Source organism: Sardina pilchardus, chromosome 3, assembly GCF_963854185.1.
Source record: "Sardina pilchardus chromosome 3, fSarPil1.1, whole genome shotgun sequence".
NCBI lineage: Eukaryota > Metazoa > Chordata > Actinopteri > Clupeiformes > Clupeidae > Sardina > Sardina pilchardus.
Genome location: NC_084996.1, coordinates 12,644,929 through 12,671,890, shown reverse-complemented (window position 1 = coordinate 12,671,890; position 26,962 = coordinate 12,644,929). Strand labels below are relative to the sequence as shown.

Sequence of the window (26,962 nt, the reverse complement as noted above, 5' to 3'; positions counted from 1 at the left end):
TGATTCCAAAACTACATGCTGTCCAACACCTAGAAGATCACTCTGCCGCCATACCATTAGGTGGCAGAAACACACCTCCAAATGGCATTGTGAAAGAAAGGCAGGCCAGACGAAATCCAAGATGGCGGAGTGTTGAGACTGGATGAACTTCGACAATTGACAGTTCGCTTTCTTTATATTTATGCTTAAATCGATTGAATTTGATATACAGTTTACATTTCGACTTATACAGAGAAGTATTTCTTAGTATTTTAGGCGGGTCGTGGTTTTGTATGCTCGGCTGTGAAGGCTGTAGTTAGCTTGCAACTTGGACGCTTTGTGTGCTGCGAAGATTGCTAACGGTAACGTGTTAGCAAGTTAGCGCCGTAATAATTGATTTGCCAAACGAATAATCTTTGTGTCTTTGATTATTCAAAGCACTCAAGTATTTCGTATCTTTATCGGTGCAGACCACTCTAGCCAGGTATATATTTCGACCCGTTTTATGGTCAGCTGAATGTTGGCTAACGTTACAGGGGTCAGGGTGGGTCTTCCGAGATAGCCAATCCTGACTTGCATGACTTTTTTGGTATGTTTTGATTAGACTGAAACGTAACCTTAGGCGTAACGTGTATCACAGACATAGCCTGGCCTTGACACGTGACGTTTATTTGTCAAAAATAAACTCGACAAGACGAATTGACATGGATGACAAGCGTGAAAACAACGCAACCCCTCAAGGCAGTAGCAGTGAATCCAGCGGCAACAGCCCAGCGTCACCTGCAAGCCCAGCACATGGAGCCGGGAAAGCAGCAGGGGCCAACGCGTTCGCTAATGATGGTAGCTTCATGGAAATGTTCAAGAAGAAGATGGAAGCGGAGCGAAGGAAAAAGGGATCGGAGCAAGCCAGCCCCTCTGAAGAAAGTACTGCTGATCAAGGACAGTCGACTGTGGAAAAGAGGACGAGTAGCGTGGCCAGCTTTGTAAGGGGTTTGGCAGTTGCTCTAGCCAGAGAAAACATTTTCATGTTTGCAGTTCTGATAACGTAGCTCACTATAGTCTACACTTTAAGGAGCAAATTACCAATTTCTTATGCTGTGGTAGGTCAGTATTCTGAACCTCCTATTCAAACAGCCCATTACATACACCTGAAGGCTATAAAGGCCAGCCAAATAACGTTAGGCCAAGGCTCCAGATGAAGATGGGGGTCATACCTGTTGTCCCCCAAGTATCTGAGAGTGTTAGCTACAATCCTTTGTAAGGGTAACTGCCCCTCCGGTTCCTAATGATCAACTAGCATTGCAGCAGACACATCAGGCGTGTCTCCCTGCTGGGGTGGGCTGAAGACAATTGTTCACTGTCGATGCTCTGTCACGTAGTCTCCATCAGTGGCACTCCTCCTGCAATGGCTCGTATAACGGTTTTAGTCTTCTCCCCTAACCCAGGTGGGGAAGCGGAGAGGGGGCGCCAAATTGACCCTAAAGACCGGCATGGTTGCAAAGAAGCAGAAATTGGACCCAGAGGTATGTAGAAGAAGACCCTTTACCAGCCTGTGTCACTTCATTAATTTGTCTTATGTGAATAAGACATCCGCTCATAAGGGCCAGCATATATCTAATTGTTAGAACCCACAGTCTTTGAATGGCATTAGAGGTGTTTACCATTGGGCCAGTCAAGCCTTCCTGTCAATTGACATTATAAATCACTATATTCTTGCTTTTATTTTGCAGCTTGAGGGGAAAGGGGACGCCTGGACTAAGTACATGGCTGAGGTGAAAAAGTACAAAGCTCACCAGTGTGGAGACGATGACAAAACCAGGCCCCTGGTGAAATGAAAGACTGGGGTTTGCGCTCACACACGCCAACTCATCGCAGAGGAGTGCTGCAGCATAGGAGTGAACCTGCCACCAGACGTGCGCCCATACTGCCAGATTTGGGAACCGCTCAGCTGAGCTTTCTCACTTCCTCACAATTAAAGATTATTATTTTTTTGTTTGTTTGTTTCCTTTTTCCTTTTTCCAGAGAATTGTCTTATGGTCTTTAGCCTTTTATGGTATGTGGCAAATACAGTTGAGTTTGGTGTATCATGGTGCATTTGGTTTATTTGAACACAATGTTTAGCCTCACATTAGCTTGATATTATATTGCAACATTTGCTAGACAGGGTAGCCTAATGCCTTGTAGATATTTCATATTTTTCTCCCTGTTGGTATTTGATGTCATTTGAATCTTGAGGTTTCAAAAATGCTGATTAAAACTGCTAAGCATTTTGAAGATGGGGTTGTGTGTGTTATGTATAAGTGTTCTGGCAAAATTATTAATTTCATTCCCATGAGTAAGGCATTGGTGTTTCTCTTGATCTACTCCCAGTCTGGATAGTCAGTCAGTTCTCCTCTTGCAAGAATAACTTTTGTAGTGAGATATTTACTTAATATGGTGGGCTATGTATTGTTTAGTCTGGTTCTTAGCTTTTGTACATTTTTAGCGTGGTGGAGGCTTGAAATACAAAGAGTTATTTTACCACACTACACCACCTCTAAATGACAGCTTGGTAGCCATAGGTAACTGGGGTGTTGGTTCATTGACAATTTATCATGGCAATATGGTAAACTCGTAGGAGAGCTGGCAAGTGTACCAACAGTATTCCTGTTGGTGTTGGCTATGATCTCAGAGTACAGTAACACTGTCCTGTATCTGACGTTTTACTTGCAGCATCTCATTTATGCTGCTGCGGCAGATGGTGTCTTACCAACTCCACTGGTGTCCTCCTCTTGCTTAACAAGTATGCAAAGGTCAAGGTCATAGTCTCTAGACTAGAGGAACTGTATGTGATTAGTAGTCAGTCTCCAGCTGTAGTCTTAATACTTATGGCAAGTGGAGCTACAGAAGCCAAATGAGCATACTGGCTGAAGGTTCTCATATAGATAACATGGACTGGGGTTTTCCACATGACTACATAATGCCCTTATGCTATATGAATGAAGAATGCCTTATCACAGACTCAAACCTTCACATAATGGATTCTTTGAGCATTCAGGCTATAAAAGAGAATCCGTTCTGGGAAATGAAAATGAGAATAGAGCTCTGTTACCATAGTTATGATGAGGCCCGAAATGCACAACACTTAAGCATTTTTGCTTGTGCACTTCATGTAAGGAACCATAGCTGCCATCTTTGGAAATCTGAGTGTTAATTGAAGCAGGTACATTGCAAGTTCTGGGGTAGCAACTATCAAAGTGTGCTGTCTTAACGTACTGAAGATCACAGTATCCACTCGAAGGCAGAGGACAAAAGTGTGATTTATTTCTCCCTGCGATAACTGAAAATCCCCAAGTTATTTTCCAAAAGGAAAAATCTCAAGATACCGGATGACCTTATTTGGGCAAAGATGGTAGCTTTTTTGTAGGCGAACTTCAGGGATTTATTGGGAGACTGGCACCTGCAATTGGCATCTGTAATTCGCTTTGGACAAAGGCATCAGCTAAATGCATGAATAAAAAGTATTGGCACCTAATGTTAACTTGTATTCATCACTTTACAATGATATATGAATTCAATATTAATTAATTAATTAATTTGCATAAGGGTGGGGCCCCATGGTGTGAGATAAATGCCTTTTTTTAGACCCTGCACTTCAGTCTGCTACTGGTATATAAAGCATACTGAACTTCTTTCATGATGAGCATACCATTTTGCCACTTTGACATGTGTCCCAATAAAAATGCATAAAAATACTAAAAAGGTAGACCCTACCAGTTGCCGAAGACAATACATTGCTTGTCTGAGAAAAGTCTTAGAAGAGATGCATGAGAAGCCCTCACTATTTCCTCATAACAGAGGTGAAGAAGCACTAGAGTGCTTTAAGGGCAGAATAAAATAATACTTGGATAACATTTTTCTTGGGAGTCAGCAAGGGCAAAACTGGATCCTTTGATCCTTTAACAATCCTAAAATCTGCTTTGTAGAAGACCTCTGATATTTCAGCTGAACAGATGTTCAAGTCACACCAACTCGCTTGCTTATTCTTAGACCATGTGTGTTGATTGGCTAGAATTGTTTATAGCTTGGTCCACGCCAGTGTTTCCCCACATACAGAGCCAGAAGTCTACTCAAAAAGGTTAAAGACAAACCTGAGGAAGTTAACTCAGTACCTCCAAACAGCCCGTTGACTCAGTTTGAAGCCATACAGCTCCGTTATTAGGAAGTTTGCCACTTAGCCTGCTAATTCGCTTTGGACAAAGGCATCTGCTAAATAAATATAACCATAACCATAATTCTACTAGCAGTTCCCCTGGCCTCTATTAAGAGCTTCGTACAACTGAGCGGACAGCAGATGAAAGGATGACACAGAAAACTTTTATGATCTCTGAAAAGACAAACTATTAGAGGCAATTCAATACAAAAAAGATGGCTGACGCCACTAAAACCTTTTCTCAAAAGAATTTATCCTGCATAGTTCTTGGCTTAAGCTAAGGCTTTTTACTTGTTTTTTTTTTTATTGTCATTCAGCTTTGTTGACTTAAGTAAACAAATTCGCAGGAGAAAAAATTCAAGTAGAATACAAAAAGACCCCATTAAGCAGGTTTCATTATCATTTTCAAATTCTATTGACTTTAGAGGCCTGAATGGTGCAGGAGATCTCATCACTCAATGGTAAAAACAGCACCAGAGACACAAGGACCTAGGCATGAGTCAGGGGGGGCTGCATTCAAACTGCTTGGCAGACAAAACAAAGAAAAGATCTATACAAATTGATGCACACAAGTGCACGCGCATATACAAATACATACATATTCACACGCACACTAACCCATTCATTCAATTCATACATTCAATCAATCAACCAATTCATCCGTCTGTTCAATCAATCAATTCATCCATTTACTCAAATCATCAATTCACAGAGTCTCTGAATCATCCATCCACCCATCCATTCATTCATCCCTCCCTGTCCACAGTGATACAGGTCTATTTGTGTAAACATTGACAGGTGTTTTGTAATCCATTTGAATATTACAAACAACATCATAAACTAACAGTATCAAATCTGTTTCGTTCTTTTTTTTTTTCCCCCGTTAAAAAAAAAAGTTTTTCTCCATGTGAGTGATTTGTTCAGGAGGCCATGCATATTAATATGACGTCCATCGGGCGGGTAATTCCTCCAAGAGCTTCAGCCTTTTCAAAGGGGCTTCCTTTTAAGATCCCCGCCCTGCGTTTGACTGACATCTAGAGAGGAAATGAAACACCAGTCAAGTGGTGGCAAATTCACAGGCAACTGAAGCAAATAGCCGCAACACATTTGGTCACAGACGACACACCACACACAGTGACAAGACAATAACCTTCACCAGACAAACATGAACAGACAACGGACAGAAAGGGACCAAGAGAGGAGAGAGGACCGGGGGACGGAGTGGAGGCAGCCTGGAGGGGTGGGAGGGGTGTGGATGGGGGGGGGTTACCTGGGAAAGCCAGTTGCAAGTGGGGGGGTAGAGCAGCCTGAGACCCTGACTGGAGACTCTTTAACAGATCTGAGAAGAGACAGCACGGAAGGGGGGGCGGGGAGGACGGACAAACAGGGCAATGAGGGGTTTTGAGCAGGGAACAGCAAAGACAGTTTACCGGTAATGATGGATGGTGGAAAATGAGGCATCAAAATGAAGACACGGTAGAAAGGTATGAACAGTGGAGGAAAGAGACTGACAGGATTAGAAGAGCACAGTATTGTATGGCAACAATGTGGGACACTGAACACAGAACACAAACACTCCAAGTTGACAAAATGGAAGACAAAGGGGAGGAGTATAAAGACTAGGGATTCAGAATCCATCATCTGAATAAAACAGGCCACATGATTTTGACTGAAATTAACTCTGTACGCCAAGCCGATCTTAACTGGCCACATCACCTCGTATCCTGATTTATCGATCCTAGAGTGACCAGATTCACTACACGGAGTAGATTATTCACAACCTTACTGTGTTCTACAACAAAATATCTAAACTATTACTGCATAACAAAGGTCATGCTTCATAGGAATGGGGCTGGAGAATATGACAGATTCATTATACACAGAGCAGTAGATGGTCAGGTAACTGATAGGATAAGACATGGGCAACAGCATGGAACATCAGCACATGGATACACATAAATATACATTTATCCACAATAACATAACAGGCAGACACACATACACACACATACACACACACACACACACACACACCACAGAAACATACATATCCACCTAACTAGTTCTCGAAGCACATATACAAAAATAAGCCCACTGTCCTACAAAAATAAGCCCACTATCCTACAAAAATAAGCCCACTATCCTGTCCTGCACACTATGCTATGTTCCGAGGTTAAAGCCTTCATTTCCGCTGCAAATGTAAGAATCATGAACTAGTCAAAGTGCTGACCACTCACTCTGTGTTAGGGTGTACGCCGAGCTGCTAGTGACCGAGGGGCCTGTGCCCAGTGTGGCACTGGTGACCCCAGGCGGAGCCAGGTTGAGCAGCGAGGGGAACTGGAAGGGCAGGGAGACGGGCACCAGGCCCCCCAACATGCCGAAGCCCAGTGGCAGAGATGGGCCGGCCTGGCCCAAGAGAGCACTGCCCGCTGACGACACCTGCAACCAGAGGGCAAAGAATCAATCACATCCAACCCTGAACATACATACCCAGAGTTTCAGGTACACGTAACAATCATAGAGCCATATGAATACTATAGTATACAAATAGTTTTGCATGACAGACACATTCAGTAGCTCACAACCATCAAGCATGTTTGATGTGCTGTCAAAAGATAATAAACGTAATACACTGATGACCATTTTCTATTTAGATCTACTGATGGTACAAAGAGTAAGGCTTGTGGTACCTAGAAATTGTGAGTTACCAGTCCAAACAGATGCCAGATATTTAGTTTGGCCCACACTGACTTACCTGTGACAACTGTGGGGTAGCTGTTGCTGAGGAGACGGACGTGATTGGCTTAGCTCCAGCACCTGTCCCGCCTGCAGACCTCTGACGCTGCCCATGATTGGCTGGGCTGGCAGCACTGGGGGTGGGACTGGCGGCTGCTGCTGCATGTTTGGAGACGGAGGGGGAACTGATGACCTGAGAGGGGGTCTTCTGCCCCGCAGTGGAGCTGGTGAAGTTGCCTTGCCCCCTGGGGGTGCCTGAGAGAGGGGGGCGGAACGCTGCCGCTTTGGAGGAAGGTGAGGAGGACGAGGATGAGGAAGGGGAGGAGGCAATGTACTGGTGCACAATCGGGAGGCTCTGAGCAGGTCGCGCCTGGGAGGTGACCGAGGGGGAGGAAGAGGAGCCCGAAGCGGCGGAGGAGGAGGAGGCCAACGTCGGGGCCGGGGGCCGAGGGGTCAATTTCAGGATGGGGGAGCTGGAGCTGTGGGAGGACTTGGTGAGGGTAGCCTGCATGGGTGTGATGAAGCCCTGCTGCTGCGGCTGCTGCTGCTGCTGCTGTTGGGTGGGAGGGGTGCGCGGCTGGGGGGGCGAGGGGGCCGGAGACGCCCTGACCGAGTCCTGAGGGGAGCCCTGCTGCTGCTGCTGCTGCGACGGCGCCTTGGAGGGCAGGTGGTGCGGCGAGACCAGCACGTGGGGGCCGCGCGCCTGCACCACAGAGGCGCCCAGAACACTGTCCACTGGGCCGCCGCCGCTCTTGCCCGCTTTACCGGAGCCTGGCAGGCCAAATGCTTTGTGCTGGGGGGGCAAGAGTGGGGAGGCGGTGGGGGGCGGCCGGGCCTTCGCCGCGGAAGGGGAGGGCGACACGCCCGAGGGGGACACGGAGGCCTTGCTCGCGGGCGTCCGCGCCAAGTCCATCACCGAGTGTCTGTGAGCCTGAGCCAGCGGCGAGCCCTTGGCCAGGCCCAGCCCGTCGCCGAGGGAGGCGGCGGCAGCCGCCCTGGAAGCGGAAGAGGCGGCAGCGAGGGCGGCGGCGGCGGCGGGGGAGAAGGAGGTAGAGACGTAGTGGCCGCCGGACACCATCTTCTTGTGGAGGAGCACCGAGGCCTGCGGCGGGGCGGGGCCGGCCGTCGCCCCCGACGACGGCGCCTCGTTGTGGATGAGGTCCTTGGCCGCGTTGCTGAGCAGCGCCAGCGCCTGCGAGATGGAGTCCAGGGACGGCGTGGCCAGGTCCTCGTCCAGGGAGTCCGACAGGCAGATGGGCTCCGACTCGGGCGGGGCGTGCTGGCGCGCCACCAACGCCAGCGGAGAGGCCAAGTCGACGAGCGGCGCGGACTTCTGGACCCAACCAACCTCCTGATGAAGTGAAGGGACGAGACACACACACAGGATTTATTCGCTATGAAGTCCAAAACGACACGACCGCTGAATGTGAATGTGAGGAGTTTGTCCAATCTTACCTTGGATTTAGCTTTTGGTGTGGGTACTATTCTTTTCTTTACTCTGTAACCAAAACAAAGGGAGCTTTCATATATAAACATTGACGATTTTCTCAAACATTATTTATTCACAGTTGAATGGATCAATGCACGTGCACAATGAAGAAGCCATATATGTATAGAACAGTTAATACTAACGAGTTGCCAGTGAGGTGACTGTGGGCCATGCGGCTCTCTTTGAACAGCATCCTGGTGGCACAAGAGACACTCGTCAGACACCCACACAACAACATCAAAATGTGCATATGCATATAGGGCGGCAGCTCTCTCACACACACACACACACACACACACACACACACTCACCTGGCCTGCATCCAGCCTTTAGGCCACAGTGGTTTGACCTCTGTCTCCATGAAGGCTTTGAGGTAGTCCTCAGCCGAGAGCGAGTTCTGGCCCTCCCGCTCGTAGCAGCCCAGCTTCACGCGCACCAGGCTACACAGCAAGTTCCTGCAGGAGGACAGACACACCATCAACCTTCCCAGAGACCAACGGTGCTGTGCAGGGGTGCAACGGATCGAAAAAGTCACGGTTCGGATCGTTCCTCGGAACAAGAGTCACGGATCGGATCATTTTTCGGATCAGCAAAAAAAAAAAAAACAAGACAAATAAACATAGTTTTGTCTTTGACGGGATGTTGTAACGTGGCTCAAGCACTTTCAGCATGTGTTTAAAGTAGGCTAGTGTTGTCACGATACCAAAATTATTGTTTCGATACCGATACTAGGCTAAGTCAATAATGACTTTTTCGATGCTTTTTTAAAATTTTAGTTGATTTGGTGTTTAATCACCTAATATATTGAATATTGTTTGATCATTCACACCAGTGGCCATCCAAGATTCTGCTTGACCCTCCACACACAATCTGCATAATTACTAGTAGCTACAAATGTTTAGTCATTTGTGTACTGATTTAGCTATCTTTAATGTGGTGTGTAGGAGTGTGCATAGGAGGTGTGTGTAATTGAGTCCCTGTCGCTTTAAGAAATACGTGAGGGTAATTAGGCTTCAGTCTCTCACGGTTTTATTCTTGAGAAAATAAGTTGGATATAGTGCATGATGACAAGGATATTTCATTAGATAAAATACATGTTAATAAAACTAACAAGTCGAAGAAAATCTTTCTGGGATCATAAAAGAGATGAGTGTCTTGCAATGCTCCTTTATGATTTTAGTGAGCACAAGCTATCTCCAGATGTAGCCTACAAGTCAGCCAAGGTTGCGTAACTTATTGCTGACATTGAACCCAACAGTAGGCTAAGCCTAAATTACCTAAATATCATAGCATAGGTAGGTGCGCAACAAACTTGAGAAGTGTGCACAAACGAACTTGATATTAGGCTATTATTGTGTTGCTGCTATGCAGCCACTTCAGCACTTAAACTAACAGCCATGTATTGCTGGTTATGGCATGACCGCTAATAACGTGTGTGAGAGCAGAAAAGACGCGCAGGCAGGCTAGGGGAGCAGAGCAGGGAGGGACTAGAAGCATGCCTTGTGGACACGCACGCATGTTACTTCAAAAGAACACACGGACATTATTATTAATAATTATTATAAATCAATCCGCGGATCATGTGTGTGCCGAACCGAAGATACTGATCCGAACGGATCACGGATCAATGATGATCCGTTGCACCCCTAGTGCTGTGCAAATCACTTCTCAGTCATTATGCTAACGCTAGCTTAGACGAAGGCAGGACTTGTGCATGTTCTGATCATGTTTTATTTATGGCTGCAATAAATATATTAAAACACGTTTTATACACACTAAATCACCTCTGTATAAAATGTAAAATATAAATAACCATGCCATGCCTAATGTGTAAATGAATAAAACATTTCTTGCCCCTTGCACTCTCATGATTGTTACGTTTCTTGAGGCCCCGCAGCTCACCTGAGTTTGTCGTCCCAGAGGAACTTCTTCCGGGGTCCCATGACCCTCTTCCCTGGCTTCTCCTCGTCCTCTTCCTCTGAACCATTCTTTTCTCCTTCTTCAGACTGCTGCCTGTTTGTCATGACACAAAGGCACGTGAGCATTTCTGAGCGATATGAGGACAGCAGTGACTTTGCTGGAGCTGTTGCTAAAAGAGGCGCCTTACTTTGCAACCCTGGCCATGCAGTCCATGTTGTATCTCGCAATCTGTTCGGGCATGACGCTGCAGACAGCCAGCTTGAGCTTCAGCAGAGGTGTGCGCAGCCGGTCATCCTGTGTGTGTGTGTGTGTGTGTGTGTGTGTGTGAGAGAGAGAGAGTGAGAGGGGGGAGAAAGTGGTGTTAGTACAGTTTTGCTATTTACAGCATTACTATTTACAGCGTTACACATCAGAGACGTCCTCCTTGTAAAGCGCTCAGCACATAAGCACCAACAGAAGTGCGGCGCACTCTGCTGTCCATTTTGTTTTTCTTTCTAAACTTATGTTTATTGATTTTTTCAAGTTCAACAGACAAACAGTGAGGTCTGAATGCATACGGTTACAAATGTCTTCTGCTCTCCATTTTTAATTCCACTGATTTCAATACTACGCCCACACACCAGCGGCCAACTATGCAGTCTCCGTGTAGATTACGATTCAGTTCAACAAAAGGTGCTGCACAAAACAAAAATGCATTGATCATCCAATGCTTGTCTGTTCAATGTATTTGCGGAGTGCTTTATGGTCTGTGATGATCAAAACACTCTCTGCTGTAATAATAATAATTAAAATATAGTTAAAAAAAAACACACACACACCTGTATGTTGAGGCTGAGTTTCTTCAAGCGCTTGAGCAGGGCCTCCTTGTTGCAGGGCACAAAGGCTTCCAGGTGGGAGTAGATGGCAGAGCGGGATTCAGCTGGCTGCTCCTGAACCTGCAGCTCAATACTGGCACAGAGAGGAGAGGAGAGGGGAGGATTAGAAAATGCTTCACTAAACGGATTTCCATTCAGTTCATTCGTATATTACATGCGCATTCATGAACATTTGGCTAAAGAATACGCGCATTTGCGTATGTTTCCATCCAATGTGCTACGAGAGCTAAAAATGGACATGGTTCTGATCAGCTGTGGGATCAAAACCGTGAGGTCGTCAGGGCAACGCTTATGGAAACACGCCAATAGAAATGCAACAAATGTGAATATATGCGAATAAATTGTTCCGTCAATTTTAATCATGTTGAACCTAATGCAAATCGAGAGGTAATCCAACTCCCTCTTGCGAATTGAATTTCTATGCGTATTAGAAGATTGAATGTGCATTTGAAGTATTTTTTATTCAAATAGTTGAAAGGTGCATCACCAAGCTAGATGGAAACCCACTTACTGTCTCATTGGAGAGAATGTACCAGAACAAAGAGAATAGACTCACTCAAGCAAAATGTTGTTCATGTCCAGAGTGAAGAATTTCTTTCGGCCTTCCTGATCGAACTGTCGTGACGCCTGACAAGGGAAAGACACACACATGCTAGAGTCAGAGTCGAAGGTCAAATCAGGCAACTGAGAGTTCTGGGGCAAACTGTGAAATGCAGACACTGAAAAATACTGTAAGTTTCAAAATGTACAAAGAATTACAAACAACACGAGAAATAGGGCAGTCATAATAGCTTTTTTCCTGTCAATAACCAGCTGCATTATTACGGTGGGTGCACCATTCTCAGGAAAAACAGAAAAAACAGAATTGTCCGTTTTATCGGTATGTCTGAAGATCCTTCTCTGACCCTGACCTGATGACATCACCTATCTACGCACGCCTTCATGAATAAGGTTTCAGAAATCTGTAGTCAAGGTCAAACGCTGCGCCATGTATCCCTAACTACTGTTGACAGACAGTCCTTGCAGACTGGATTTTCCATCTGCAATTTTCCACTGAAGTGAATCTATGTTTAAGGATTGTTCTGACCATGTCACTGTCCCTGTGGCATCCTTTCCAACACATTCCCTCACAGCCCAAACGATCCCCTCACAAGCAAGTGGACACAGAAGATGGTGGACATTAGATAGGGAGACCATCTCTGGCAAAATGCTCTGCTCTGCTGTAGATGTCCTTCTCTTCCTCCAATGGAATGTTTTTTTGGCCCTCCCTGATTCAGTTTCTTTGATCTCCCTCCGTCAGGACAGCATGCTTCCCACTGGCTCTCTTTGAACAGCGCCCGTGGGCAGCCGTGGTGTACTGGTTAGTGCATCGGGCTTGTATCCGGAGGGTTGCCGGTTCGATCCCCGACCAGTCCACCACGGGTGAAGTGCCCTTGAGCAAGGCACCTAACCCCTCACTGCTCCCCGAGCGCCGCTGGTTGGGCAGGCAGCTCACTGCTCTGGGTTGTGTGATTCACCTCACTGTGTGTTCACTGTGTGCTGTGTGTTCACTAATTCGGTTAAATTGGGTTAAATGCAGAGAACTGAATTTCCCTCACGGGATCAAAAAAGTATATATTCTATTCTATTCTATTCTATTCATTCTATGAACTGCCTTCCTCCCTAAGCATTTGCATGTCACTGCAAGGCTTGGCATGGCATGGCATGGTTCCAAACACCATTCCCAGGTTCACTTGCCAAAAGAGGAAGCGATTTTATTTCTGGTGTTTTCCCCACTTCAAGCTACAACACACAAAAAAAGCCAGTTCCAAGATAGACGTCCAGGTGCATCATAGGTGCGTGAGCTAATCTTTTTGACAGCCAGTGCATAATGTACTTTACATAAAATACTTTACATGGCAGTTCTTAAAAGGACCACATCCTAATCTTACGCAACACATACCCACTCTAAACTGATCCACACACCCTGCATTTTTTAGTCCTCCTTTCTAAGTCGTCATCCTCCTCTTCGTTTTCTCCCCTCCTCCTCTTCCTCTCCTCTTTGATCCCTCTCTCATACCCACTCTCCTTCCTCTCCCTACTCTCTCTCCTGATCCTTTCTGTTGTCGTCGTCGTCGTCCTCCTCCTCCTCCTCCTCCTCCTCTCCTTCCATTTCTGCTCACTGCCGACCTCCAGCAAGAGAGAGGGGTCACACTCGCAGTGTGAGTGGGTTCCGCTCAGACCAACGCCCTCCGCGGAGCCCCGGCTAGGCCGTGCTGCTGCTCTGCCCTGCCCTGCCCTGGCGTGGCCTGGAGGAGGGCCAGCTCTCTGTCCGTGTCATCTGCGCTCCGCTCCGGGGTTGCGGTGACTCAGAGGCCTGCCTGCGGGACGGCTGGCAACTCGCGGTGACAAAAATGAGCACATTGCAGGACGTGCTTAAAGGGTCGTCTAAAAATGGACCGTCAGCATCTGAACTGGGTGTGCGCCCTGTGCTGTGCTGCGCTGTACCACAACAACAAACGGACCGAGCCAACCTTTCAAACAAACACAAGTGTTGTGTAATGCCTTTTTTTTTTTAGAGAGAATGTTTCCATGTACCAAGGAGAGATATCCAAGTCCTACCGTGAACCCATTCAAAGACTAGCACGTAGGCAATATTGCATATCAGCGTGTGCAGCCTCACAACGCCCACTAACCCACTTGCAGGGACTTAGTGGGACAATACGGAGGATAAGCAGCTCTGCCAAATCTTCACTCCATGTGATGGAATAGTCTCAACTCAGGTGGCAGTCAGCATAACTCAACAAGAACTCAACTCCTCAAAGTTCCCGGTTCCCCGTTCTTACATCATTCAAGGTCACTAGATCCTGAGGGCCATTAAGGATGACTGGCTAAGCTAACCTTCACTGTATTTGTTGCACCAGTCAGGTTTTCACAGCTGGACTAAAGCTACTGCCTTACATTTTATGATTTGGTTGCATTGTATAATAATGCAAATCTCACCAAATAAATGTATGCATAGACAGATGCTGCAGCAAGCACAAGGTCAAAATCATTTGTCCTCTAAAAAAATGTAACCTGCAAATCACAATCCTTTTAACCGGGGAGTGATCGGGAAATCAGGAGCGATTCTTACCGCACGCAAGTCCTCGATGCGTTTGATGAGTGGACCAGGCAGCCCGTTGGGTAGTGGAGGCGGGTTGAGGAGTCCTCTCTGCCCACGTAAGGCTGCAGCCGCGCCTCCTGCCTTCAGCCCTGCTGGTGCCAAGTTTCCATTCTCGCCCTGGTGCCTGGGGCTCCCGGGCTGGGGCGAGTCCAGCAGGCCGAAGTCCAGGTCCCCCATCAGGTCCTGCAGCATCTCGTTCTCGCTGGCGCCGCCCAGCAGCGACATCACTGCCGGGTCGGTGGTCAGGTCGGCCATGTTGAAGTCGCCACCGGGGGCGATGGCGGAGGCGGACTGGGGGTGCGAGTTCAGCATGCCCGGTGGGCACTGGGCGGCGCTTGGCGTGGTGTTGGCACTGGACGGGCCGCGTGGCAGCTTGAGGGCTGCAGCCGCTGCGGGCTGCTTCTTGCGCATCTCCTCCTTCTCGCGGGCGAAGCGGCGCAGCATGGCGGCCAGGTTCAGCGAGTCCTTCATCAGCTTCTTGCGCTTCTTCTTCTCTGGACGGATCAGGGACGAGACCCTACAGACACGATACAGGGGCGGAAGCGATAATAAGATTACTCCCAAAACTCAACAAGTCAGAGGATTGTATTTAAACATGCAAATATGACCGAGTTGTTCGTATGATTTAACTAAGTGTTATTCAATCTGTGCTTTATGTTTATACTCACCCTGTCTTTGGCACTCTGATCTTTCTTGGTTTCTTCTCCTCTAAATTGCCATCTTGCTTTTTTCGTCTTTTCTTGATCACCCTCTCCTCTCCATCTTTAGTCTTCTGCAGAGGCAAAAAGATTGAAAATCGAGTTGAGCAAAAAACACAATCATGGCAAGATCATTTCAAAAAGTTCTTAGAACCCATGGGTTGACTAAACATCTTCCTTCAGGGCAGACTCACCTTAAGGGAATTCCCATCTTTTGCTCCATCCTCGCCCTCAGACTCGGAGGCAGCCCGAAACTGCAGTGTACCCGTGTTGATGTAAAAACCACCCAGTTTAGTGGTCAAGGAGGCTGGAACCAGCTCATCATACTTCAGGCAAACAAACAGAAAGTAATATTAAGAATTTCAACTGAACTTCAACTTCAAATCCACTGAAAATAACAGCGATAAGCATCCAATTTTTTTTTATTATTTTCAAATCTCTAAATAAATTTGGTAAAATGGACATGGTCTGAGAGTGTAATTCTGCTGAGGAACATAAACATTAAACATAATAATGCATTCTGACATTACTCACAGCCTCTGAATTATCTATAAATGGGTCTGTTTCATCATAACCATATCCAATGTCCACAAGATCCTGGATCCTATCCTTCCTCTTCTTTTTGTTTGGGTTTCCCTGTTGAAATGAGAACCATATGTATTATGTCACACATTTGTCCGTCCAGGACTTTTATGGATAACCTCTACTGTGACTAGAGCATAGGGAAGAAACTTTTTACACAATTAATAAATGTTAGATTATTCCCTTGTTTTAAAGCAAACGCCACATGTACGTCAAGGTCTAACTGAAAGGGTATGTTGTGCACTTACATATTTGCTCTCAAACTTTTTGGCAAGTGCTTCCACCTGCTGTCTCTCTTTCGCATCGTCACCGAAGGGATCAGTTGGATCAAAGCTAGGAGCCACTACTTGAGGAGTCTTCTTTACCTGAGAGTTAACATATGAAGAAAAATATAAAATTAGGTACAATCATTTGTACCTACAATCAACAATCATTAACAACACAGAGCCAAATTGCAACATTTGTATTTAAGAGTTTGCTCAAATGCAAAATTCCTTTTCCCTGACAACAATCCTGAATTTCCATTGACCAAGACCATTTGGCAAATGAATAAGTAAGCATAGAAAAACCACAACCACTCAAGCAAGCAGTAATAGACAAAGCTAATAAGACAATGAACATCAATGCTGCATGGAAATACATTTGTATTAATGTATTTTGGCAAGACAATTTTAAATTGCAATTGCAACAACAAAACTCCCTGACATTCCCAAACATTGCCCCAACATGATATCATTCCCTGACTTCCCATGTCTGGAATAGACATAGAAGATATAGAATAGAAAATTCCATGATATTCCAGAAATTCAATGAGTCGTGGGAACCCTGTTTGCTACAATGGGTATTTCTCTTTCATTTTATTTTTGTTTTACCGGTTACCAAAACACTATATGTTTTCTTACATTCAATAACATGAATAGGTTACTCTTAAAATGGCAATGCACTTCCTATTTTCTCAAGCACTGTCCACCATTTCATTAAAGACGTTTGAGGACCTTGAGCAGATTGTGTAGTTAGAATTAAGAAATACTAAGAAAAATGTAATTAGCCAACTAGGTTACTTAACAAAAGCGTGGCACATAGTGTCAAATAGTGGCACATTTGTCTAAGATGTGGCCAGAAGTAATATTGTTACAATGAAAATCTTATCAGAACAAATGATCTATCTATGGAGATCGTATTCTTGCTCATGACAAAACAACATTAAGAAATGTTCCTTTCACTTTTAAAGAAACTGGAAGGTGTATATTTGGGTTTCCATATGTGCAGTGTCCACACTTGAACTTGACTGAGGAGTGTCAACACTGACGTAGCGCACGTTAGCTACCACGTTGCCTGACGTGATAAAGCATTGTTTTTGTCGCAGATGCGATACAAGACAAAAGTTCAACTTTACCAATTACTTCCATTGCGAGACATCAAGTTATGTAAACATAATTCAAATCCGACCAATATCATATTATGATAGAGATTAGACCCATGCATTTCACGTCTAACGGGCGCTATGTGGCTTCACTGGCCTGTGCTTGACAGTGGCGTCCAAAAAAAACCGTGCATACACACACACACACACACATCCCGAAGTTCCGTGGCTTTGACAATCTCACCTGAGTTGCTTGGACCAGCTCTCCGTAGTTATATTCTGCAGATCCCTTTTCGCTAGGCTCAGCCAAGGAGATATTTAAACGCACGGTGACTGCCTTGGGTTCTCCAGAAGTTCCGTCTGAAACGGTTACATTTCCTTTTATGTTACCGAACAAGCTGCCACCACCCCCTGGCCCGGTTGCTGCACTTCCAACCCCTCCATTTTTCCCCGGGCTGGTATCGGTTTCCTCCTCCCGACGACGTTTCTTGGGTTCCGAGGCTGGTGTGGTGTTAAAGGTAGCGAGAGTGACGAAAGGTACCTTTCGCTGTTCGGCCATTTGATGATGACCAGCTATTGCTCCCTCGCTCAAAACAAAGTAGAGCGAGACTTCTCTGCACAACTAGCTAGCTATCCGGCTAGTATTTGAGCTAAAACAGCTAGCTAGCTCGCTCGCTATTAGTCGACATACACTTTATCAGTTAGCTACATAAAACATAAACTTATTTCGTCGGTTAAATGGCAAAAAGGAGCCACCTTCGCTGTCTACAGAACGTGGTAACAGAGAAGGATAAACGAAGGGTCCATGAAATTGTTAGCTAGCTAAAATACTACAGCATCTTTGAAGGAGGCCATTTTATATATCAGTAAATGGATTTATTCAGCTCAGGTCACTGGGCTGGGCGTGCGCTATGAAGAAAAAGCGGAAACAAGCCACATAGAGATAGCATAATATCCAATGGCTGAATTTCCTCCGTTTTCTTCGCCCGCCTACCTTACAATGTAGCGCGAAACGAGGAGGAGCTGTTTCCGTGCACTTCAGCGCGGGAGATTTGTCCTGAAAAGAAAGGAGCAACATAGTGGCCTTGTCTTCCATCTGTTAGTTTTGTTGTGCGATGAGGGCTACTTCATTCAATCCAAATGTTTAATATATCTAGGTTAATAATAGAATTTACGCAGTGGAGCAGAATGTCTGGAGCTTTATGTCCAGAAAAAAGGTCAAATATAGATGACCCATATTCATTTTATGGTGTCATCAATCTTGTTCTGAGTAGCCTATAGGTTAGCTGTATTATTTTTCCCTCAAGGATAATGCAAGGTTTTTTTTTTTCTTTTCATATAATGGATGTGACACACATGTGATGTGATACATGTATTTGTAAATAGATTTCTGTTTAACCCCTTTGAGTCATCATTACGCCAGAAGACTTGGACAAGATTTGTGAAAGATTCTTTAAAGATAGCAGTCTTTTGAGTAAAGCTTGAATTGGGGAGCATAGACTCTAATCTTTCAAGAATTTCCCCCAAATCTTGTCAAAGTCTTCTGATGTATGGGTGGCATTAACCCATCCTTACACCAGAAGACTTTGACAAGATCGGGGGAAGACTCTTGAAAGTCATGAATGGGAAGCATTAAGACTCCAATCTTTCAATAATCTTTTCTAAATCTTGTCAATGTCTTCTGATGTATGGGTATAGCTTTAGTTGGTGAGAAAAAAATAGTGTAAGCAGGTAGGTGAAGACACTTCACTTCACCTGCACCAACAACCAGACAGATGATCAACAAACTGACTAATGGCTGTTGCTGTTACATCACCATCATCAATTTTCAATGATCACTTGACATGACATTTTGAAAGCACACAGACAGGAAACAAATAATAAATCTGTCTGAATATCTTACAGCAATATATTTTATTATACAAAATATTCACACCACACAGATTTAAAGATGCATATATGTATGTCAAAACACATTTTGAATCACAGATTTGCACAATATTACAATGGTCCATGCATATTACTACACTGCAGACAGGCACTTTGGGAAACCTCTTGCATGAGGGTGACTGTTTGGAAGACCCTGGTGTGTCTGCCAAGGCACACCTTTCAGGTAAATAAATAATGCTGGCTCACAGAGACACCCTGTTGTCTTTGGCCCACTTCTTCAGGATCCTGACGATGTACTCCACCTGTGGGTTTCCTGTGGTTCTCAACAAGGGCAGAACCTCCCTCAAAGTTTCTCTGTGGAGATACAAAGCAAGTGCAAGGGCCAGGTCAATGTAGTATCATATGTCTGAGCAGGCTCTACATCGAAACACACAGCAGGTTTTCCAGAACGGGCCGCAGGTTGAACTCAAAAAGCAGGTATGAATGCTAACATAACACGGCTTTATATCACAATGTTATCCATTTAACCTTCTAAGAAGTTGGTGGCTGGGTTTTGTTTCTACTGTAAATAGCCAATTGTCAGTGAAAATGAATCCCAGCTAATCACTTTCTTATTGTTTTGCTGTTAGATAATGTGTCTGTATTGACTCAAGCAACTTCCAATTATGACGAAAAAGGTACCTTGGCTCTCGGCCAGCCAGAATAAGCTGAAAGATCCCCACACAAGCACCTCTTTTGCCCTCCCAGAACTCTGGGCTAGGATCTAAACGTTCCAGGACATCAAATGCCTTTGCGGCATAGTAGAACTGTCCCATCTGAAAACAGGGTGGAGAAAAGCCAGAATAAGACCTTGACAATGGTAAATCTCTACAAATGGTTAGAAAAGGGACTGATGTTCACCTTATAGCAGTCATTGGCAATGAGCTGAAGTAGGCCAACGGTATCAGCTGATGTCTCCATCTTCAGATAGAGCTCCCAGGCAAGCCGCGGCCTCTGGTTCATGATGTCTGCGTTATTAAAGACCACATGCTGTTTTTGTGTGTTGTTTGTTTTCATACATACGGTATGTATATGAGCATACTGTGAATGCAATAAAGACTGCAACTCTTAGCACCATAACAAACTTTAACTCAGGCCCAGCCCTGTACTCTGATGCATCTTCAACTTTTTGTTACAGTAACAAACTGTTCATGCATACTTGTATTTTGTATCATGTGTTGTGTTGTGTTATACTGTGATGAGTCATGTTGTGTTGTGAAAACAACAAGGCACTTTCCTATCAACAGTATTGTTGAAATAGCAATAAACTTAAACTTAAACTTGAACTTGAAACTTGAATAACGATAAATAGCTACTTACAGCAACGTGCCAGCCAACCCAAGTACACAATGTCATTTTTTATCCTCTCACTCTGGATCAACAGGAATATCTTAAAAGATAAACATTTTAAAAAGGTTGTCAAACGGCATGATATGTGATGGAAATATGTCTCTCAACCTGCAAATTTATAATTTTTGCCATGGTTTGGTATACCTTGAATTTGAAATTGAATTTCCCCTTGGGGATCAATAAAGTATCTATCTATCTATCTATCTATCTATCTATCTATCTATCTATCTATCTACCTCCTCTGCTTCTTTGAAGTTGCCAACAGCAGCTTTTGCTTGTCCATAGTTGAAGTTGAACGTGTCATCATTGTAGAAATAGCTCTGCAAAATGAAAGAGAATAAATAATTCATAACTATGAACTACTTCAGCGGAGTATTTTAATCTACGTCTAAGGTTTCCACTAACCTTGATAGAGTTAAGGTAGATGAGCACGTCCTCAAACTGCCGGAGCAGGAAAAAACAAGACGCCATGCACTGCCTGCCAGGAATTGTGTCTGAAGAGGCACAGGACATGCTATTGTCTTTTTATTGTTTTCTTTTAATTATGGTGTGATTGAGCAAGGCTACAGGATCTCTTTAGCGAAACAGCATGCTCATACTCACCACACTCACTTGCAGAGCCTCCGACAAGCTGAAAGAACTGTTGTGCCATCTTCAAGTGATCCCTCTAGGATGCAATAAATTATGTCCACAGAGGACTGTATGAATCATACTCCTTCAGGCTGAATTTCATTATATTAGCCTGCATTTCAATATAAAATATGAATTGCAACTATACTTACAGAGCCCACTTCTTGACCAAGAGCTGCATGTACTACGCCCTTCAATATGTACTCCTACAAAAATGTTTTGAGCAGAATTAGCCCACTCATGCGTTTACATAGCCATGCCCTCTGATGACAATTGTGCCTACCACTGCACTATCCCTAACACTGAGAGAGAATCAAACACACTCATTCGAGTCACACACTTACTGTCCGCTGATGTATATTAAGCCTAACACTGCCTGTAGCCTGAGAGGGAGGGGAGAGACAGAGACAGGAGAGAGAGAGATGGAGGAGGTTACAACAAACTGACTCTACCTCACCTAATATCCCAACATGCATTCTCTTTGATCATACCACACCAATCATACCACAATGAGCGTTCAGAGAACATATCAGACATTGTGCTAAAAAAAATGCACGGTTGGGTTTTGGATGAGTTTTCCATGGCAGATTGATGTTATTTGGAAAGTGGGAGGATAGGGGATTAGATGCAGGAGATATGTGCCAAACCTGTGGTTGGGAGGGCTCCATGTCCTTGGTGAGATTGTAGGCCTCTTGAACATCATCTTAAATTACAGCAAGAAAGCATATCTGTGCATAAATATTTCAGGGGGCTACCAGGAAGCTATCTGTCTGAGAAACACTGGGCAAGAAGCTATTCAGACATAGGTTTGGTAAGAGAATGCACACCTTGTCTGAGGTAATAGATGACCAGGTTAAGTCTGGCCTCAACAATCACATCAACAAGTGGAGAAAGCACCTGCATGGCCCCTTCTCCATTCCGGAACACCACCTGGACACAACAGATTATTTACTATAAAGGAAATCATTGAAAGTAGACATGTTTTGCTATTTGAAGTCCATTTCATGGGAACGACTTTCAATCACACAAATCAATGTCACACATTTTGATTTAAAGTCCCTGCACACCAAGAATAACTATGTGTCTCGAGTTTGTCACACCGCACTAACCACATAGACAAATCGGAATGAATAAAAACATTGCCAAGTATGCAAAACTGGGTTTCGAAAATCGTGACAAAAGAGCAGCATACTGTGGTTTCAAATGCTGTGGGCAGGTCCACTGACGCCAAGCATGCTAAAGTACTGAGCCTTTTGGCGGTAAGTGCATAATATACAGTATGCATCTTGTGTTAAACTACTGCAGAAATCTAAAGTAGATTTTTCACAATGTGTATAGTTTTCTACCCTATTCAAGGTGTTTCCAAACAAATCGGTAGTTTTCATTTACAGGATCTTTAAAATGCTGGCATCCAGAGAAGCTACATCTACGATATGCAGGCATGGCAAACAGGCAGACACCCTACATGAGCCTCTCTGTTGTAGCCTAACTCTAATCTAACTTGTCCACCTGCTCACTCAAACCTCAAGGAGAGGGTTTATGCTAATTGGAAGCTCATTGCATCATCAAAACCCTGAAAATGAGGATGTTCTGTTTAATGGTCTAATTCTAATGCCACACACCTCTTGTACATGTAAACGTATGCAGGATATTTTTGGTTTACACAGGGACTTCAACTGCTTACAAAATGGGACAAATCAATGACATATTATGATTGAATTGCTTTCAAAAAGCACCACCAACAAAGGATACATGTTCATGAGCATGGTATTAATACATCTAATACTGCACGATTTTCTGTGGCTCTCACCAAATTGTGCTTGATAAGCTCCTTGGCGAAATCAGTGGAAGAAGATATATCAATCAGGTTCCTCAGTTCTGCCTGGACAACCCCATTGGGACAAAGGGAGAGCGTAAGGGGTCGTGCATAGCTCAGGCATGTATGCAGCCAAATTTACATCTCTTCATTAGCTGAAGCTGTTATGTAAAGTGACCCCCCCAAAATTAGCTTGACACAAAAACTTCAAATCAAAGAGCTCCTCAGAACCAAAACAATTGTCCGTACATAATCTGCTTGGGTAACAATCACTTTCTTTCAATTTAATTGGACTGTAAGTCGAGAGCTTACCAGAGGACAAAAAAGCTTTTTGCACATCTGATATTGCACATGGAAATTATATGGTGCATCATTATGAGAACACAAAATGCTGTCGATACAGCTGGATTTTTACCTCAGCTGCCTTGCCATTGAAGAGCCTGAAGTGGTTGCAGGCCTTGAGATTGAGGGCAATCGTCGAGTTTGGAACTGTCTGCAAGTATACTGCCAAGACCTCCTGGGAGACGTCATAGTAGTCCAACTTGTAGTAACACAGAGCTACATAGACATTCAAGGCAAGGAAGTCCCTAAGCACACAAGACAGTTGTTTAGTGAGCCTCCTGGAGAACCAAGAGCAACTCTCAGTGATTGCTTCTCTAGAGGACTAACTAGTGCCCCACCTTCATTAGTGTTCACTAGTACCTTAGAAACGCAAGATCTACAAGGACACAAGGATACAAGGAGTTTTATTTGTCACATGCATTACTAAAGTAAAGAATGCAGTGAAATTTGCATTATACTGTATACCGATGCATCTGATTGGCTAGCTATGCCTCTATGGCTGCATACTGAGTGATAAGTTTGCAACGAAAGAAAATAAAAAAAATCACTCCATAGGTTTTAAATGTGAACACTATAGCCAATAATCTACAAATATTTGAAGGCTAAATTACGACACTCCAGCCTCCAATCACTCAGATGGCCCCCAGGCCTCCGCTGTACGTCCATTGATGCCAATTCAGTTAGTAAGTACTCACAGATTTGAAGTCAGCACAGATACTCATCTCATAACCTAAAACTCACAAGTCTATTTGCCAGTATTTGCTCACCAGTCTGACTACACAGATGCCATGTAGCCTAAATGTGGCTTACAAACAATAAACAGCCTAAATAAAACGTTCTTCATGGACATGCATTTGTCTGCTTTATGACTACTGTGTGATTCTGTGGGTATAGTACGTCCATAAAACCCGTCCGGAAACTGGGCAATAAGCTCTAGGTTAAACTCATACACTACTCCCCATCTTACTGGGCAGACAACTCACAGCTAACCTGCTATCACTCACAGCTAATTGTTGAGAATTGCTGATATGCATTGATAAGGATTCTTAAGTGTTGATATTGCACACTTCTCTTGTGTTATAATCGTACATTTGATAAATTGTGTATTTATTAGGCTATTATTACCTGCATAGGAATTCACTATTGTGTTTTCTGACTTCCTTCATCTTCTCTCTGTCTCAATATCTCAATACATGCATAGGGACACTATCCTCATTGCTCTCCCTCTATCATTTGGATCAAAAGTATGAATCTCAAAAAATGCCCTGAGTCGAGCAGGTTGTTAATACTGAGTTACTCATTATGTTATGCTCACTCATTCTAGTATAGTTTAAATAATTTAAGAGTAATCAGCCTTTCAGAATTCTGAGTCTCTTACCACACAGTGAGGGTTTTGACAGAGTGAAGTATAATACAGAGTAGACAGAGTCTGAAAGTCATCAGTTGAAGTCACCTGTTCTGCAGTAAGATGCGCTTGTAGATGTCGATAGCCTCCTGGTAGTGTGAGCGCATGTAGTGGATGGAGGCTAAGCTGAGTTGATCCTCATCTTTGTCCTCGAGTTTCTGATGGAAGCCCATCAGCTTTTTCTCATCACTGAACTACATGCCATATAATGGGGGGGAAAAACAAGCATTGTTAAGAAGAAAACACCTTGTCTTTGAGATCCCGTGCAAGCCACCTAAATAACAGAAACACACATACACTTCATGAACAAAAGTAATGGGACACTTAAAAAATCACTGAATTCACATTTCATTCAGACCCATTACCAGAGATGTACACAATCATTCATTCATCTCATTCAGATATAGAGTGTAGTCACAATGTTGTAAATTACAGTTGTAGCAAGAAATTATTTTTTAATGCAATATCAACACAAGCGTACAGAGGCCCACTATCAGCAGCTGTCTGCCCTGTGCTCCAATGGCATATTGTGTTTGCTAATCCAAGTTTGTCGTTTCAAAAAGCTTATTAATCATTAGAGACCCCTTTTGCATGTCAGCACTACACAGCAGCTGCAGCCCAAACTGCTGCCCTGATTAAAGAAACAATGCAACCGGCCTCCTTTAGATTAACTGAGTGCCCTAGAGAATCAGCTATTGTGGGTTTGATTAAACATAGAAGAACATGAACTGGTTTTAACCTGAACAGAAAGAGAAGTACATTTCCCTCAGTGCACAACTGAGTAAGACGACAAACACATTAGTGTCCAGTTAGAGAAAGAGACACCTCACAGGCCCTCAGCTGGTAATTTGATAAATACTATAGAATAGAAACCATCTGCAAAACACCAGTGTCAATATGACATCAACAGAAGTGCCCTATAAAGACACGGGTTGGGTGATTGCGAGCCAGGCCTTCTCATCCAACATCAGTGCCTGACCTCACAAATGTTCTTCTGGATGGCAAAAAAATCCCACAGATACACTCAAAAATCTTGTGGAAAGCCTAACTGGATGAGTGGAAGCTGTCATATGTCTATGGATTTGGCACATGAGGTCGCCAAAGTTCCTGTTGTTGTACTGGTCAGGTCTCCTAATAGCCTACTTTTAGTCATTTTATAATGCATGTATGAATGCAATGGGTTAAAATCCAACATGGCAGGAGAAACCTAAAGAGAAGCACGTTTTAGGGAAAGAGTGTGTCAAGTGAAGACACATGGAAACTATACTTTTATGTACCATCACTAGACAGAGACATATTTGACCAAATACAAAAGTAAGCCAGACCTTGTGTGCCAAGTGGAACATAAGCCGATTCTGAAGCTGACTCTTGGGAGCTGCAAGGGGAAAGATGGAACAAGGTGAAGAGACTATAGCTGACAAGCATCTCTACATTTTAAGGAGACAGGAACTTTAGTCTCCGAGCGGTTGACATACCCTTATTGGCTGCCTCCTCTGCCTCTTTGTAGAAACCCAGGAAGAAGAGAGTGCATGCCAAAAACACCCATACATCTGGGCGGCAGTCTGGCTTTTCTGTTAAAGCCTTGTACTCCTAAAGGGAGAAGTATATGTGGTTCATATCTTTCAAGAAGAAAAACAAACAAAAAAACAAAAAGGTTTTTACAATGTTACATTGTACTTCCAGACCTGCATTGCTCGTTTGTGGTCACCCATGTGAAAAGCACAGTATGCCAGCCATAAGTCTGCATCCTCGCCTCGTTCTCCAATGCTGCGTTGGAACTGGATCAGGATCAGAAAGACAGTACAGTATTACTGGGGCTCCAGCCACTGTTACTTGCAGATATTGTGAAAAAGTGCATGCACACTCAGTTCATTACCTCAAGTAATGTGATGGCTCCCACATAGTCTCTTTCACTGAGATAATCTTCCACTAATGGGGACCCTTTCCCTTTGACTCTCTTAACGACTGGAGCTTCACCACCAATAGCTGGCTTGACCCTGGAAAGAATCTAGAGAGGAAACAAATAGCAGCTAATGTAACGTTACACAGAAAACCACTAAGGTTGCTACGTCAACACTATCTGGGAAACACAAAGCACAACAGAAACCCTGCAGTAACCTCGTTTAGGTCTATGGCAGTAACGCTCTGTCAATAACGTTATCGCTAATGTTTTGAAGTTAACTTTAAGCCATTCCGTCCAATTAATACATAATGTTAACGATACTCCATGTGTTACCTAATCAGCGGTTCATGGTTAGGACCGAGCTAAGCAAAGTGTCTTAACGTTAGGACAGCTTTGTTAACTTAGGACACCAGTTTGATGGTAAAAATGGAAAACCACTTACCATTACACAAACCTTGTATTTGTCTAACGCAGTATCAAAGGCACGGTTTGGTAAAATTCTGCAGGACCAACCAGTTACATATCAGTCGGATAGTTGTGCTGTTAAAAAAAAATAGTCGCTGCTTTTTTAGTTTTGTGGTTTTGTTGACATTGCGGTAAGGTTTCTT

General features: G+C 44.1%; 3 protein-coding genes across 5 annotated transcripts; 1 reads left to right on the top strand and 2 right to left on the bottom strand.

Moving 5' to 3' along the window:
* Window positions 1–106: 106 nt before the first annotated feature.
* Window positions 107–2,253, top strand: trir (telomerase RNA component interacting RNase). Its single transcript, XM_062531917.1, has 3 exons — window positions 107–962; window positions 1,425–1,502; window positions 1,710–2,253. Exons 1-3 carry the CDS (start codon window positions 684–686, stop codon window positions 1,812–1,814), a joined length of 462 nt encoding a protein of 153 aa, XP_062387901.1. The 5' UTR covers window positions 107–683; the 3' UTR covers window positions 1,815–2,253.
* Window positions 2,254–4,315: 2,062 nt separating this feature from the next.
* Window positions 4,316–17,863, bottom strand: ubn2b (ubinuclein 2b). Of its 2 annotated transcripts, XM_062531914.1 has the most exons (17): window positions 17,224–17,863; window positions 15,865–15,981; window positions 15,569–15,670; window positions 15,229–15,360; window positions 15,005–15,108; window positions 14,307–14,853; window positions 11,748–11,818; window positions 11,135–11,264; window positions 10,504–10,610; window positions 10,299–10,409; window positions 8,708–8,851; window positions 8,540–8,590; window positions 8,363–8,405; window positions 6,927–8,258; window positions 6,409–6,610; window positions 5,442–5,510; window positions 4,316–5,205 (listed from the first exon to the last, which is right to left on the bottom strand). In XM_062531914.1, the coding sequence occupies exons 1-17, from the start codon at window positions 17,536–17,538 to the stop codon at window positions 5,159–5,161; spliced, it is 3,624 nt and encodes a 1,207-aa protein (XP_062387898.1). In that variant the 5' UTR covers window positions 17,539–17,863; the 3' UTR covers window positions 4,316–5,158. The 2 variants fall into 2 exon arrangements, with proteins under 2 accessions (XP_062387898.1, XP_062387899.1); XM_062531915.1 differs by lacking the exon at window positions 5,442–5,510.
* Window positions 17,864–18,874: 1,011 nt separating this feature from the next.
* LOC134076105 (intraflagellar transport protein 56-like) lies at window positions 18,875–26,962 on the bottom strand. 2 transcript variants are annotated; one of them, XM_062531110.1, is made up of 19 exons: window positions 26,797–26,962; window positions 26,328–26,459; window positions 26,137–26,229; window positions 25,927–26,041; window positions 25,777–25,826; window positions 24,500–24,645; window positions 23,120–23,291; window positions 22,699–22,770; window positions 21,716–21,818; window positions 21,536–21,591; window positions 21,233–21,271; window positions 21,041–21,094; window positions 20,862–20,925; window positions 20,664–20,752; window positions 20,495–20,578; window positions 20,229–20,298; window positions 19,770–19,876; window positions 19,551–19,684; window positions 18,875–19,223 (listed from the first exon to the last, which is right to left on the bottom strand). In XM_062531110.1, the coding sequence occupies exons 1-19, from the start codon at window positions 26,797–26,799 to the stop codon at window positions 19,112–19,114; spliced, it is 1,695 nt and encodes a 564-aa protein (XP_062387094.1). In that variant the 5' UTR covers window positions 26,800–26,962; the 3' UTR covers window positions 18,875–19,111. The 2 variants fall into 2 exon arrangements, with proteins under 2 accessions (XP_062387094.1, XP_062387095.1); XM_062531111.1 differs by lacking the exon at window positions 21,233–21,271.

Coding starts and splice junctions, on each gene's coding strand:
- trir (XM_062531917.1), top strand. CDS start 684: ATGGATGACAAGCGTGAAAACAACGCAACCCCTCAAGGCAGTAGCAGT. Junction 963..1,424: donor CGAGTAGCGTGGCCAGCTTT/GTAAGGGGTTTG, acceptor CCCCTAACCCAG/GTGGGGAAGCGGAGAGGGGG. Junction 1,503..1,709: donor AGCAGAAATTGGACCCAGAG/GTATGTAGAAGA, acceptor TTTATTTTGCAG/CTTGAGGGGAAAGGGGACGC.
- ubn2b (XM_062531914.1), bottom strand. CDS start 17,538: ATGGCCGAACAGCGAAAGGTACCTTTCGTCACTCTCGCTACCTTTAAC. Junction 15,671..15,864: donor AAAAGTTTGAGAGCAAATAT/GTAAGTGCACAA, acceptor TCATTTCAACAG/GGAAACCCAAACAAAAAGAA. Junction 5,206..5,441: donor CTTGCAACTGGCTTTCCCAG/GTAACCCCCCCC, acceptor TTTCCTCTCTAG/ATGTCAGTCAAACGCAGGGC.
- LOC134076105 (XM_062531110.1), bottom strand. Junction 23,292..24,499: donor CGCATCTTACTGCAGAACAG/GTGACTTCAACT, acceptor TTGTGTGCTTAG/GGACTTCCTTGCCTTGAATG. Junction 20,299..20,494: donor ACTTCAAAGAAGCAGAGGAG/GTAGATAGATAG, acceptor TTATCTTTTAAG/ATATTCCTGTTGATCCAGAG.